At 44.6% G+C, this 16,059-nt stretch overlaps 1 protein-coding gene across 1 annotated transcript in view; it reads left to right on the top strand.

The window, feature by feature from the left end:
* The window catches only part of arhgap39 (Rho GTPase activating protein 39), a 32,821-nt gene extending 17,503 nt beyond the window's left edge, over positions 1-15,318 (top strand). Inside the window, exons 4-11 of the mRNA XM_015962252.3 lie at positions 1,730-1,894; positions 6,750-6,935; positions 7,801-8,014; positions 8,971-9,044; positions 9,836-10,035; positions 10,469-10,560; positions 12,201-12,370; positions 14,978-15,318. Coding sequence (XP_015817738.1) covers positions 1,730-1,894; positions 6,750-6,935; positions 7,801-8,014; positions 8,971-9,044; positions 9,836-10,035; positions 10,469-10,560; positions 12,201-12,370; positions 14,978-15,172 — 1,296 coding nt within the window. The 3' untranslated portion in view covers positions 15,173-15,318. The remainder of the gene's footprint in view (positions 1-1,729; positions 1,895-6,749; positions 6,936-7,800; positions 8,015-8,970; positions 9,045-9,835; positions 10,036-10,468; positions 10,561-12,200; positions 12,371-14,977) is intronic.
* Positions 15,319-16,059: the final 741 nt, after the last annotated feature.

The raw sequence follows: 16,059 nt of genomic DNA, 5'->3' as shown, positions 1-16,059 counted from the left end.
TTTGTGTTTAATGTTTTGAGAAAAGGGAGCAAGGTTTCAGGAATTGTGCTTTAGCAGTTGAGAAAAACTGCAATTATAATTTATTTCCTTCTTTATTTGACTTTGGTTAATTTATCCATAAAAAGTCACTCATCCAGGAAGTACACGGAACAGTGTGCAACCACAGAAAGTTACCCAGTGTGATAAATACTGCTATCTTGGCTGTGATCTTTTTCCTGCCATAGAAAATGTCTCTATTTTTTTATGGGTCTTTCGGTGTCAGTTGGTTTAATTTTTTTGACTGAGCTGCTGCAGGGAACTTGGAGCATTGAGCGTTGTTCTTGGTGTTTGTTTTTAAGGTTCTCTAACTCAGGGTTAAATTAAAAGGTCTAAATCTGTCCTTTACCAGTTATCATTCATATGTTTGGTTGTAATTAGACAGTTCCAAGTAGACATGATCACACTCTGAACGTTACATTAAATTTGAGTGATCTGCTACCAACCTAACAACATATTTTACAGAAAATCAGACTGAAGACTATATGATAAAAAAAATCCCCCAAATTATTTCTAGTGCTATATTAATAACATAATAACTAATAATAAAAATAACATAATTAAGTAATACAACTTACGTTGTGAGTCAAACTTCACTTTGTTTGACCATCGTCTTTGTGTGAGGCAGAAAGTTTATTAAATGTTTAAACTACAGTTACAATAATTTTGTAGCAGTGAGATCAGCTCTTGGTGATCTGACTGGTTTTAAAGCTGTAGTCATAATATTATCACCCGGTCCTGTGTTTCATCTTTTTAATCAACACCAATTTTACATTTATTTTTAGAAATTATATTCAGTAAATTTTAATTCTACTCTATTTTAGAAACCTTTTAGTGTCTCTTGGCTTTTTAATAAGTGTGTTGTTGAGGTTCTACATTTATAATAGTAATATATATATATATATATATATATATTATATTTTGTTTCTAATTATTTTTATTAAAACTCAAAATCTTTACAATAAAGCATTTACATCATATGAGCATATAACTTCCAATACATCAGTTTAAGGTAAATATTTAAACAAAATAAAAGTAATAGATAATTAGCTTTTACTTTTAGCTATTTTGTCACTGTTCTTAAGATCATTTCAATCCCACGAGGGGAGATCTTGCACAGAGCCCCAGGTCGAGAGAGGCTGTCAGCGATTTATACCATTTTCTAATTATTGCACCAACAATTAATTAATACAGGTAACGAGTGGAGAGTATAAGAGAAGTTACAGGTCTGTGAGGGCCAGAGTTCTTGCTTGTTTGAAGGGATTTTCTGCACCATTTTACAAATAAATTCTTTAGAAATCAGACAGTGAGATTTCCTGGATGTTTATTATGTTCCTTCTCACACAAAAGTGTAGAAGCGTACCTATGATGAAAATTAAAGACCTTTCATTTTTTTAAGTGGGGCAACTTGCACAATTAGTGGTTGCCAAGTATTTGTCCCACTGTAGATTTTGAATTGAAATACCTTCCACACTTTGGCTTGCAATAGGGAGCAAACCTTTCATAATCTTCACTGATCTCAGGGGAACTAAGAGAACGCAACCAAGTAAAAGCTGGGCAATTAGGAAATTATGCGATATGCTTTACCACAAAAATCAGCATGTCCATGTCTCCTCTGTTTAGTCTAAATCATAATCCATCTGAAGCATGTTTACAAAAGTCAATTACAGAGTTTCCTCTTTCCTCCTGTCAGTCAGAGGACCTTGGAGCCTGTGCCCAGTTTGAAGCCAGACGAAATGCTAGGAATATGATGCCAAGTGCCAGTTGTGGAATTTTCCCAGAATTCAGCTTGAGAAAGCCATCTTCAGAGACTGACATTGAGAACTGGGCATCAAAACACTTCAACAAACACACACAGGTAAGACCAAACACTGTTTTCTTTTGGCTGTCGATGATTTCTGTCTCTTTTTTTTTGTTTTGTTATTTTTTCCAACAGTGAAACGTTAGGTCAGATGATCCCACATTTAGGTTTGAGCTTTCTGATGACCTTTGATGTTAACAAATGTGTGACAGTTCACAATCCAATGATTGTCTTATTGTAAGATGCTAAATGCAGTAAAATGTCTTAGAAATATCAGCACAAAATGAGCATTTTCTTAACCAGCTAATCTCTTATCAGTTTTATCTGTCCCAACCTCTTGGCTCAGCTGTTTGATGTGGTGATTCATCCCAGAATCTCACCTCCATGTTATCCTCCACAGTCAGACTGCTTCCCCATCAGCCCACTGCTACCTGCCTTTCTTCCCTTTAGCTGGAAATGTGATTTATATTTAGCTGTTCTGGAGGGTGAGCTCATTTGCCTTTAGCCTTTTTGTTACAGTTGACTCATAAACACCTTCCAGATTTTGCCCATTTCTCCCTTCTTTTGTTGTGTATTTCCTATGTTCCAGGCCCGTTGTTCATGTTTGGGCCTTGTCCCAGTCAACCTGTGTGTTCCCTTTTTACTACCCAAACATTTTATTTGTACTTGCTCCATATTTGAGAAGGAACTCACTGTGACAATTCTGTTGCCCTTTTGGAAGATGGAACCTAGTTGGAACCACATCCCTGTTTAGGAACAACAGTAGCTCCAAACGTGGAGCGGGTTGTTCAGCAATCGGGAAGTTGCAGGTTTGATCCCTGCTCCGAACAGAGAATGCTGCTGTTGTGTCCTTGGGCAAAACACTTAACCCACCTTGCCTGCTGGTGGTGGTCGGAGGGACCAGCGGCGCCTGTGTTTAGCAGGCCTTGCCTCTGTCAGTGCGCCCCAGGGCAACTGTGGGGCGCTCATCATCGCCATTGTGTGAATGGGTGAATCACTGATTGTGTTGTGAAGCAGCTTGGGGGGTTGTAGAACCCCCAACAAGGGGCTATACAAATACAAACCACTTAATAAAAGTTGAATAAAATAAACAGAATGTTTCCCTCCTTTCTGTTGGCTGCACAAGCCCTTAAAGGGCTGCTAGCTGCAGTCCCATCTGCATATTTAGACTACATTTTTGTAATGTGCTTCCCTAAGACACATTGTTTGGTTGATAGTTGTGTTTCAGGTATCTATTCTTTCTTTCTTTCTTTCTTTCTTTCTTTCTTTCTTTCTTTCTTACTTACTTACTTACTTACTTACTTACTTACTTACTTACTTACTTACTTACAAACATTTTACATACATTGGAGATGTGATGAGCTCCACCCGATCCCACCTGGCCAGTCTTCTCATTAGAAATTTTACCTCAGATAATTTTTTACATTGCAGCTTTCAGCAGAGAACATCACACAAAACTTTACAAAAGCACTCTTTTATTTCCTTTACTTAGCAGCTAGTAACAGAAATTATGTAACAGCTACTGGCCTATAAATGGAAACCATGTTCCCTCGCCCGGACGTGGGTCACCGGGGCCCCCCTCTGGAGCCAGGCCTGGAGGTGGGGTACATTGGCGAGCGCCTGGTGGCCTTGCTTTCACCCATGGAGCCCGGCCGGTCACAGCCCGAAGAGGAAACGTGGGTCCCCCTTCCCATGGGCTCACCACTCGTGGGAGGGGCCAAAGGGGTCGAGTGCAGTGTGTGACGGGTGGTAGTCGAGGGCGGGGACCTTGGCGGACTGATCCTCGGCTACAGAAGCTGGCTCTTGGCACATGGAATGTCACCTCTCTGGTGGGGAAAGAGCCTGAGTTGGTGTGTGAGGTTGAGAGGTTCCGACTAGATATAGTCGGACTCACCTCAAGGCATGGCTCTGGCTCTGGCTCTGGAACCAGTTTCCTTGAGAGGGGTTGGACTTTCTACCACTCTGGATTTGCTCCCACTGAGAGGCGCCAAGCAGGGGTGGGCATACTAGTTGCCCCCTATCTTGGTGCCTGTACGTTGGGGTTTACCCCAGTGAATGAGAGGGTAGCTTCCCTCCACCTACGTGTGAGAGGACGGGTTCTGGCTGTGATCTGTGCTTATGCACCAAACTACAGTACAGACTACCCACCCTTTTTGGAGACCTTGGAGGGGGTGCTAGAAAGTGCTCCTTCCGGTGACTCCCTCGTTCTGCTGGGGGACTTGACGCTCACGTGGGCAATGACAGTGAGACCTGGAGAGGTGTGGTTGGGAGGAAAGGCCCCTTTGATCTGAATTCGAGTGGTGTTTTGTTACTGGACTTCTGTGCCAGTCATCGATTGTCCATAATGAACACCATGTTCAGACATAAAGGTGTCCATATGTGCTCTTAGCACCAGGATACCTTAGGCCGCAGCTTGATGATCGACTTTGTTGTTTCATCTGACCTGCGGCCACATGTTTTGGACAATCGGGTGAAGAGAGGGGCGGAGCTGTCAACTGACCACTACCTGGTGGTGAATTGGCTCAGATGGTGGGGGAGGATACCGGTCAGACCATGCAGGCCCAAATGTATCGCAAGGGTCTGCTGGGAGAGTCTGGCAGGGTCTCCTGTCAGAAGGAGCTTCAATTCCCACCTCCGACAGAACTTCCAAAATGTTCCGGGGGAGGCGGGGGACTTTGATTCTGAATGGACCCTGTTCCATGCCTCCATTGTTGAGGCGGCTGACCGGAGCTGTGGTCGCAGGATCGTCGGTGCCTGTCATGGTGGCAACCCCTGAACCCGCTGGTGGACACCGGCGGTTAGGGATGCTGTCAAGCTGAAGAAAGAGTCCTATCAGGTCTTTTTGGCCTGTGGGACTACAGAGACAGCTGACGGGTACCAGCAGTCCAAGCGAAACACGGCTCGGGCGGTCACCAAGGCAAAAACCCGGGCATGGGAAGAGTTCGGTGAGACCATGGAGCAAGACTTCTGTACGGCTTTGAGGAGATTTTGGTCCACAATCCGGCGCCTCTGGGAGAAAGCATGCGCTACCAACACTATCTATAGTGGGGGCGGTGTGCTGCTGACCTCTACTCGGGTCGTTGTGGATCTGTGGGCAGAATACTTCGAAGACCTCCTCCATCCCACCGACACGTCTTCCAGTGAGGAAGCAGAGTCTGGGGACTTTGGGTTGGCCTCACAAATCTCTGGTGCTGAGGTCACTGAGGTGGTTAAAAAGCTCCTCTGTGGCAAGGCTCCAGGGGTGGATGAGATCCGCCCGGAGTTCCTTAAGGCTCTGGATGTTGTGGGGCTGTGTTGGCTGACGCGACTCTGCAATATCACATGGACATCGGGGGCAGTCCCACTGGACTGGCAGACCGAGGTGGTGGTTCCCTTATTTAAAAAGGGGGACCACAGGGTGTGTTCCAACTACAGGGGGATCCCACTCCTGAGCCTTCCTGGTAAGGTCTATTCAGGGGTTCTGGAGAGGAGGGTCTGTTGGATTGTGGAACCTCAGATTCAGGAGGAGCAATGTGGTTTTCATCCTGGCCGTGGAATACTGGACCAACTCTATACCCTTAGGGGGATCCTGGAGGGTGCATGGGAATTTGCCCAACCAGTCTACATGTGTTTTATGGATTTGGAGAAGGCGTTTGACCGCGTCCCTCGGGGGGCCTACTCCAGGAGTATGGAGTACCAGGCCCTCTGATACGGGCTGTTAGGTCCCTATATGACCGGTGTCAGAGCTTGGCCCGCATTGCCGGCAGTAAGTCGGGCTCGTTCCCAGTGAGAGTTGGAGTCCGCCAAGGCTGCCGTTTGTCACCGTTTCTGTTCATAACTTTTATGGACAGGATGTTTATTTTATGTTTATGTTTATTTGTTTAGCAGACGCTTTTATCCAAAGCGACTTACAATTTCTAGGATTTCTAGGCACAGCCAAGGTGTTGAGGGCATCCGTTTTGGTGGCCTGAGGATCAGGTCTCTGCTTTTTGCAGATGATGTGGTCATGTTGGCTTCATCAGAACGTGATCTTCAGCTTTCGCTGGAGCGGTTCGCAGCCGAGTGTGAAGCAGCTGGGATGAGAATCAGCTCCTCTAAATCTGAGACCATGGTCTTGATTCAGAAATGGGTAGAACGCCTTCTCCGGGTCAGGGATGAGGTCCTGCCCCAAGTGGAGGAGTTTAAGTATCTCGGGATCTTGTTCACGAGTGAGGAAAAACTGGAGAATGAGATCGATAAGTGGATTGGTGCTGCATCTGCAGTGATGCGGGCATTGTACCGGTCTGTCGTGGTGAAGAGAGAGCTGAGTCAGAAGGCGAAGCTCTCAATTTACCGCTTGATCTACGTTCCTACCCTCACCTATGGTCATGAGCTTTGGGTAGTGACCGAAAGAACGAGATCGCGGATACAAGCGGCCAAAATGAGTTTTCTCCGCAGAGTGGCTGGGCTCTCCCTTAGCAATAAGATGAGAAGCTCGGTCATTCGGGAGGGGTGCGGAGTAGACCCGCTGCTCCTCCACATTGAGAGGAGCCAGTTGAGGTGGCTCAGGCATCTGGTCAGGATGCCTCCTGGATGCCTCCCTGGTGAGGTTTTCCGGGCATGTCCAACCGGGAGGAGACCTAAAGGTAGACCCAGGACACGGTGGAGGGACAATGTTTCTCACGTGGCCAGGGAATGCCTTGGGATTCCCCCGGAGGAGCTGGCCCAAGTGGCTGGGGAGAGGGAAGTCTGGGCCTCTTGCCTTAGGCTACTGCCCCCGCAACTCGACTCCGGATAAGCGGATGAAAATGTGTGTATGTATGTATGTATGGATGTATGTATGTATGTATGGATGGATGGATGGATGGATGGATGGATCTACTGGCCTTGTGGTCCTACCTCATGTCAGTATAACAGCTTTGTTTCTATATTCTTCCCTCACCCTTCCCCACAGGGGCTGTTTAGACGTAAGGTTTCAATTGCCAACATGCTAGCCTGGAGCAGTGAGCCCATCAAGAAGCCAATGATAGTGACCACAGACCGCACAGTGAAAAAGGAAGCTGTGGACATCTTTAAGCTCATCCAGATGTACATGGGAGATCGTCGCTCCAAAGCTGACCCCTTCTCTGTAGCTCTGGAGGTCTGTGAGCTAAACATGCATCCCTGCCGCATCTTATCAATGCCTTTAACTTAACTTGCTTTGGTCTTTGGGATAACTTGACAACCCAGTATACAGTACAGGCCAAAGGTTTGGACACACCTTCAATATTTTCATGACCATTTACATGGGTAGATTCTCACTGAAGGTATCAAAATTATGAATGAACACATGTGAGTTATGTACTTAACCAAAAAAGGTGAACTAACTGAAAACATGTTTTATATTCTATTTTCTTCTAAATAGCCACCCATTGCTCTGATTACTGCTTTACACACTCTTGGCATTCTCTTGATGAGCTTCAAGAGGTAGTCACCTGGAATGGTTTTCCACCAGTTTTGAAGGAGTCCCCAGAGGTGTTTACCACTTGTTGGCCCCTTTGTAAATGGTTGTGGTCATTAAAATAAAGAAAACACATTGAATGAGAAGGTGTGTCCAAACTTTTGGCCTGTACTGTATATATATGTATACACACACACACACACACACACACACACACACACACACACACACACACACACACACACACACACACACACACACACACACACACACACACACACACACACACACACACACACACACACACATACCACCACTGAGAATGGGAGTTGTACATGACCAGGATCCATAAACACAAGTGAATGCTATTAAAAGAGCTGGTAATCTGTATAACTGTTTTTTTAACACTGTTTATTAGTTCAGTTGAAAACAGTGGCTGAGTGTCAAAAATATACAATAGGCAAAAAGGCTGATATCAGGTTTTATCTTAAGTTTTTTAGTCAGTAAATTCCAGTGACTTACCAAAAGAATGAAAGCCACACTCTCCAATTCACTTGACTGTCAGGTGGTGGTGCGAGGGTGGAGTAACCAGGGTCTACGTGATGAGCTCTACATTCAGCTGTGTCGTCAAACCACAGAGAACTTCCGATATGACAGCCTGGAGCGTGGCTGGGAGCTGATGGCCATCTGTCTGGCCTTCTTCCCTCCGACTCCCCGTTTCCATGCCTACCTGGAGGGCTACATCTGCAGACACATGGATCCATTAAATGACACCAAGGGTGAGGGAGCAACTCTCATGTTCATGCTCAGCTTTTATTCAAAGCAGATCCAGAATGCCAGGTTCTCGAACCCCCTTTTGGTACCGAAGCCGATGAAACAGCGTACGGTACAACAGACTAGTCTTGGAATGCCTCCAGGTAAGCGGCAGTTGGTTGACAGCCTCAGCGGGACTCCGAAGGGGCAGTGAGTTCAGCTTTTACTCTGAAGGAGCGTTGCGTCAAGTGGAGCTTGCAACAGGTTTATTTTCCAGCTTGTCATTAGGTTCTTTGTGGTTAAAAAGTTACGAGTGGCCTGCTCGCAACTCTAGAACATTTGAACTGAGTTAAGGGTGATGTGGGAGTTAGTTTTATAATTCAGATGTTTTGATTTATGGTCGAATCAGAATTGGACAACAAATATAAACACCGAACAGATTATCCCACGCGTCAGAAAGGAAAGCTCTGATTGGAGAGACAAAGGAATGTGTCTGGTGATCTTAACATTACGTGTGATCAGTCTAGTGTGTAGTTTAAAAGTTATATTACTTATTAAAATACTATCATAGGATTACAATATCAAGTAATTAATATTCTCATTTCACAGATTGATTTAACATTGAGCTTTACATGATTATTTGGACTAACACAGGTATTTGACCATTATTTAATAGAAAAGAGTTTTGATCTTCTTTCTTCTCTTGAGCTGTAGGGGGAGGCAAATAGCTAGTTAAAACAGTTTAGATGCAGAGGCATCAAAAGGCCTTGAGCATATCTGAAGGAGATAAGTTCTTCCTGAGAAAGGAAAACAGTTCCTTCATGACGCTACACTGTTTACCACATCAGAGTGTAATAGAGGGTGTTCCATGAGATCTCTTTATTTCTGCTGAGAATGTCATGATGATACAGACGCTTTGTTTTAACAACAAAGGAGCAAACAGGAAGATGTCTAAGTGGGTCTAATTTTTCTGTTGCCCCAGGAGTTGCTATTAGCAGCTATGCCAAGTACTGCTACAGGAAGCTGACGAAAGGTGCACTGACTGGAGCCAAGAAGGTAAAAGCTTTGAGTCGTTTCATATCACCAGATTTTCTGTGAAAGTAGAGGGATATTTTCAGCTCAGACTAAGATGAGATGCTGTGTTGAAACTTGATAAGAAGATGAACAAGCATGTCCAGCCTCTCAAATATCTCATATGTGCAACAGGGACCAACAGGTTTGTGGATTCAAAGGTGTCAGTCAAGCCTGCATTTTTAAATCACAGTATGAAGAACGTTGGGTAGAACTTTGGTAGCACAGATGAAGAGGCAGAAAGAAAGAAAGAAAGAAAGAAAGAAAGAAAGAAAGAAAGAAAGAAAGAAAGAAAGAAAGAAAGAAAGAAAGAAAGAAAGAAAGAAAGAAAGAAAGAAAGAAAGAAAGAAAGAAAGAAAGAAAGAAAGAAAGAAAGAAAGAAAGAAAGAAAGAAAGAAAGAAAGAAAGAAAGAAAGAAAGAAAGAGCTAATTAATTAATTAATTAATTAATTAATTAGCACCTGTCAAGATAAAAACCAGTCCTGGACAAGCCTCTGAGACCATGTTAGAAATCTGCTGCTCCAACATTTAGACACGTCCTTTCACATCAGCATCTCTCAGTGGGTTAAATGGTTTTCAAATTCAAATTCAAAGATACTTTATTAATCCCAGAGGGAAATTAGAGAACTTTAGATGTTTTGTGTTCTGTTTTATACCTTTTCACACAGTACAGATATTTTCTCTTGCCTGTTTGCTAAATTCTTATATTTCATCTGTTCTGCTGCTTTATCACCCGGCTGCCTGACTCTTAGACACTCTCATTTCTGTCTGTTCAGGGCCTGCAGAAGCCCTGTCTGGAGGAAATCAACCATGCTAGGAACGCCATATTCCATCCATCCATGTTTAGCTCTTCCTTAGAGGAGGTGATGGCACTGCAGAAGGAGAGATACCCCGATCGTCAGCTGCCCTGGGTGCAGACTCGTCTCTCTGAAGAGGTCCTTGGTCTTAATGGGGACCAAACAGAAGGCATCTTCAGGTTAGTGAAGCATGAAAAACAAGAAAAAGCTGGTAAAACAACGGTATTCTTGTAAGACTTTACTAAGCAAGCTGCAGGTGACTTAAATTTTTAACAAACAAGTCATGTTTTAGAACACCAGCTGTCATCTTCATGGATCATAATAAAAAGGTATTTCAAGAGCTAAATGTAGAGAAAATTTTGTATTTAATGTTTTTACTGGTAAAGTTTAGGTTTTAATTGTTATCACATGATAAAACGATTTCTAATGAGGTAGAACATAAGCTCTGTTGTCCTGATCTTCGTTTGAACTGACTGAGTAGTTATTTGGTTGTAGTTAGTCTGAGCGCAGTGTAAGGATGGTTATGCAATGTTCTCATAAGGATAGCTTCACAGCGTGTGGAGACGAGAGAAGGGGCTGTATTTTAAATATCCTTTGACCTTTCACCTCCAGGGTGCCAGGAGACATAGATGAAGTCAATGCTCTAAAGCTGCAAGTGGATCAATGGAAAATCCCCACAGGACTGGAAGACCCTCACATTCCAGGTGCACACAAACGGTTTCATTTGCAAAAGAGCTGCTCCTAGCCAGTCTGAGCTCCATTATGAGGCCTGTGTGACCCACATTTAGCCACCTGCACCAGTACATGTGGCTTTAAGGCAGACCAAGACATCCTGTTGCTCCTATGTCCCCAACCAGAACACTGAAGACAATATGAAATGAAAACTCTAAATGCTACGCTTTTGTTTTTATATTGCTTGCTACTTTTACGGTGCTCTTATTTTGAAGGTGAAATCTGGTGTTTAGACAGTCAATGGGACAGCTGAGGCTCAGGAGGAGAAGCGAGGGCAGTTTGATCCCTGATTTCCATGTAGCTCCTTGATCTGTGTGTGTGTGTGTGTGTGTGTGTGTGTGTGTGTGTGTGTGTGTGTGTGTGTGTGTGTGTGTGTGTGTGTGTTTAGCTGCCAATGTATCTGATTATACAGCATGCTAACTAGCATCCTTAAGTGTGTTACGCAGCAGCTTCAGGAGTCTTTATGTCCTTATTTGGATCCAAAACAAGTAAAGTCCTGGCTTTAGCACTGATCAAACATCAATAGGCATGTTTCCACTACAAGAACTAGATTAACCTCACAATGTGCTCATGTCTCCACCTGACCAGGCCGTCTGAAGGGCCATTTTTTGTTGATGTGAATGGCAGTTCGTTCACTAGCTGTACGGAAACCGGCCTGCCTCCGTACTGTAATCGGTGTAGAGCAGGCTTTAGCTAGGCCCAATCCCAATACTCCCACTTCCACCCTTGCACCCTTCAATTGTGCAATCCTGGCCAGGGGTGCAAGTGCGTAGGGTGTCCTGATTCTCAAGTGCGGAAGATGACTGCGCCCCTTTTGCACCTTTGATCTGCACTTTGGCCAAGTACGCATCAACGCACACTTTGGCTGAGGGTATCCCCTATCACCAGCGCTGCGTGGGAATTTTAAGAAGAAGGCAGAGCAATAGCTCAAATGCCTTTTCTGAAAACATGTCTTTTCAAATGAAAGACGTTCATTTAAGATGATTAGTGATGTTTATTCATGCTCTGGATATTTTAGAGTAAGATTTCATGCTATAGCAATGAATTCAAAGTTTTGTCAAATAATTGTTTGTTTGAAAATTGTTAATAGAGATTTTTTTTAAAGTAGCCCAAACGGTGATTGGCTTCCTGGAATGCATCTCGTTCAATCAACAGTCCCAATTCAGCACACTTGGCTACTACGCACTCAAAGTCACACTGTGCACCTCCTCAAAGTGCACTCCACAGAAGGGTGTAGGGCGCAGTGGAACGGGCTCTAGACTGAAAGCACATCTACTTGTAAAGGGGGCGTGGCTGTTTAAAGTAGCAGAAGCAACATGATGTTACTTCAGGATTTTAGGATGAAGCAGATGATGAACAACTCTTTCTTATAGAACGTTGTCCTGTTTTACATTTCTTTAACTGTTTTTATTCTATTTCTGTTTTGATTGGAGACATTTCAATCATTTGCACATTAGAAAACCTTTGGTACTGTGGACCAAAAATACAGAAACAAGAGTCCATATTTGTCAGACTCTGGCTTTTTTTACTTTCATGGTTTAATGAAACTCGTTTGATCTGGCAGCCCCTCAATGAATTGTCTGTAAGTTGATATCCTCCACTGTGTCCCCAGCTTCTCTGCTGAAACTCTGGTACAGGGAGCTTGAAGAGCCGCTGATCCCTCACGAGTTCTACGAGGAGTGTATCAATAGCTACGACAACCCAGAGGCAGCTATCGGTGTGGTTTTGGGCTTGCCACACATCAACAAGCTGGTGCTCTGCTACCTCATCCGCTTTTTACAGGTAACACACGTCAGAAACTTAGCTTAACTATGGTGGGGCCCACAAGGGTGTGTGTGCGTGTGTGTGTGTGTGTGTGTGTGTGTGCGCGTGTGTGTTTGTGTGTGTGTGTATGTGTGTCTGCTCTGTCTTCTCGATCCCCAGTGAGTCGTGGAGGATGGCTGCTTATACTGAGCCAAGATTCTCTGGAGGTTTCTTCCTGTTAAAAGGGAGTTTTCCTCTCCACTGTCGCTTTATGCTTGCTTGGTATGAGGATTGCTGTAAAGTAATGCAATTTGCTGGGTTCCTTATATAGGAAACATTATTTCTGATTGGCTTAATGAACTGACCTGAATTGGAATGTTTATTATGTGAAGTGCCTTGGGACGACTCTTGTCGTGATTTGGCGCTATATAAATAAACTTGAATTGAATTGAAGGGGAAGAGCTGCAGGGAGCCCGCCAGTGAACGATGGGTGGCCATTAACAATTAGCCGCTAGCCGGCTGCTTATAAAGGGCAATGCTGCAAGAGACGGGGGAGCTCCGCGGCTGCGTCGGATCGTTGTATCTATGCTGTCTGTGAATGAAGCTGCGTTACTGAATGGATTGGAAAGGTGTGTGTATGTATGTGTGGACCCAACAGGTAGCAGGTGTACTACACTAACAAAACAATCCAGAGATCAGGGAGTCCACAATTCATGTTTTCATAATCCCACTTTGGAATGAAAATTCCACTGAATACACAGATAGTAGCTCTTCTGCATGTCATGGGTCAGACATTGAACCAAGACTGAGCTCAATGAGGCAGTTTTCCTTTGTACTACACCAGTGGGGTCCGTTTCAGACAAAGATCTCAAATCAGACTGGATTTTAAATCTGCTGAGGATGTTAGATGCAGCGGTCAACCACACAAATCCCGATTAAGTTCACATTGTGGTTACTTCCATTTGAAACCAGAGGATATAAGATAAGATAAGATAACCTTTATTAGTCCCACAAGTGGGAAATTTGTTTCGTTTACAGCCAAAGTAAAAGTAAAGTAAAAGTTATGCAGCAGAGGGAGAAAACACTAAAATACAATAAGTTCGATCGTAATGAGATAAAATAAACTCAATACAATAGATAATTTATACCTTAAGAATGGAGTAAAAAATAACCATACTATATACAACTTAGAAATACAGAGTACACTTCATCCAACAGATTTGTTGTAGAGTCTGACAGCAGTGGGGAGGACAGACCTCCGGAATCTCTCTGTCCCACACCTCGGGTGCCGCAGTCTCCCACTAAAGGAGCTGCTCATAGCTGTCAAAGTCACCTGCATGGGATGGGAGATATTATCCAACAGGGATGACAATTTAGCTGTCATTCTCCTGTCACTAACCACCTCCACAGGGTCCAGGGGGCACCCTAGAACAGAACTGGCCCTGCGGATCAGTCTGTTCAGCCTCTTCCTATCCCCCGCAGGGATGCTGCTGCCCCAGCAGACCACACCATAAAAGATGGCAGAGGCCACCACAGAGTCATATAAGGTCTTCAGGAGAGGGCCCACAACTCCAAATGACCTCAGTCTCCGTAGTAGGTACAGCCTACTCGGCCCTTTTCTGTACAGGGCATCCGAATTATGAGTCCAGTCCAGTTTATTGTTCAAATGGACCCCAAGATACCTGCAACTGTCCACAGTCTCAATGTCCATGCCCTGTATGCTCAATGGTTGAAGTGAGGAATGCTTATGCCTACGAAAGTCTACCACCAGCTCCTTAGTTTTGCTGGCATTAATCTGTAGATAGTTCAACTGGCACCAGTCCACAAAATCCTGAGTCAGTCTCCTGTACTCCTTGTCATCCCCATCCTTGATGAGACCCACAATCGCAGAGTCATCAGAGAACTTCTGCAAGAAGCACTGAGAAGAGTTATAGGAGAAGTCCGCAGTATAGATGGTAAAAAGGATATCCATCAGAGCACCACCAGAAACCTTTGAGATCAACCATCTGCATTCTGGAGAAGTCTGGTCTGAACCGGTCCCATACACAGCCGCAGAGCTAAACAACTACAGCAGAACTGACGACCAGAACAACAGCAGGGAGACCTCTTTTTGGTTCCACATGCCTTCTGCAGCAGTACAACAATACAGGTCGTTTTCTAAAACAGAAAAGGAGTTGTGAGAAAGGCAGCATGGTTCACAGGCTCTCAACATCATCAGAGTCCTGTGTTGTGCACCACACAGACGTCTTTCAGCCAAAGCCACAACAATCACTGCAAGGCATTCCACTTCTGTTCTTCAGGAAAACAAACTTCTAAAACCTGAAACATGAATGAGTAGATAAAATAACAGCACCCGATAAACTGTCCTGAATAACAATCATTTCTATGTAGAAGTCCTGGTCCTGTCTATGCTAATGCTTAGCCTGGCCTCCCAGACTCGCCCTTGGTCTGTTCTACACAGAAGGAAGCATTGGCATGTCTGGCCAGGCTAGCTAATGCTAACCTAGCAGCTCCAAATGAAACATGAAGGTGATTTTTTAGGCTAAGCTAAAATCTCACATTCCTGTCTAAAATCCAACTGCTGTTAAAAATAAAACGTAACTGTTCATAACCCAACAGTGACAGAGATTTGTGTTGTGTGTTTAGGTATTCGCCCAGCCAGCCAACGTGCCCATCACCAAGATGGATGTGAACAACCTGGCCATGGTCATGGCTCCCAACTGTCTGCGCTGTCAGTCCGACGACCCCAGAGTGATCTTTGAGAACACCCGCAAGGAAATGTCCTTCATCCGGGTGCTGATTCAGCGGCTGGACACTAGCTTCATGGACGGGATCCTATAGCACCCCCAACCCTCCACACCTAGCTAAGTCCTTCTAGTTGGCCCCTCGGCCTCCCTTTAACCCGCTCCATCACTGACCCCTGCACCCCCCCACAGCACATTGTTGCGGCCACATGTTGACTTTACAAAACAGAAACTCCCTCCGTCTGACTGCAGCCGCTCAGTGTTTTTGAGTAGAACTAGGTGTTGAAGTGGTTTGGACTGAACCGTACTGTGTGTGCCTTCACTTACATTATTACAGTACACACATTTAGCATGAAGATACTAGCAGAGAGCTCATCAGTACATCAGCTTCACCATCCCTTTGTTTTAAACCCAAAAAGATTGATGTGACACTGTCCCTCTGCTTACGCACACGAGCGTTGCCACGTGCACACGCTTCGAGGACTCCAGCCTCTGCAGTACACAAGAAGAACAAACCAAACGCATGTTTATCAAACATCCTGTCTCATCCATCACAAGCTGTTCCTGCTGGCACTAGGTTTATAAAATGAAAAAATTTAAAACACCTTCTCATCTTAGTCGGACCTAAGAGCTCAGAATCAGCTGGTTTATGGCTTTGGCAACATTGAGCTGTGTGAGACGGGCCCCATGTGGACATAAACTGACCAACCGGTAGATCGGTGCTGAGCTGTTGACTGCCAGCAGACACGAGGACAGGTGGTGGTACAGCAGTGAAGAACATCAAACCAGCTGCATTTTGACCTCCGCCCTCCAGAACCCCCTGTGCCCTGCTTTCTACTGCAGAGCCCGTGTGATAGTACTGTTGATAAACGGTCTTACCGGGGTCACCATTAGGTTTCCTGCTCGCCTGAGCAACCTTGAGTAAATTTAGTCAAACGTCTGAGGTTTGAAAATTCCTCATGGCCTTAAAAATACTTCATCCTT

Source organism: Nothobranchius furzeri, chromosome 16 (genome assembly GCF_043380555.1).
Source record: "Nothobranchius furzeri strain GRZ-AD chromosome 16, NfurGRZ-RIMD1, whole genome shotgun sequence".
Lineage (NCBI taxonomy): Eukaryota > Metazoa > Chordata > Actinopteri > Cyprinodontiformes > Nothobranchiidae > Nothobranchius > Nothobranchius furzeri.
The sequence above is the reverse complement of the archived record's forward strand: the minus strand, read 5'-3'. Positions and strand labels throughout refer to the sequence as shown.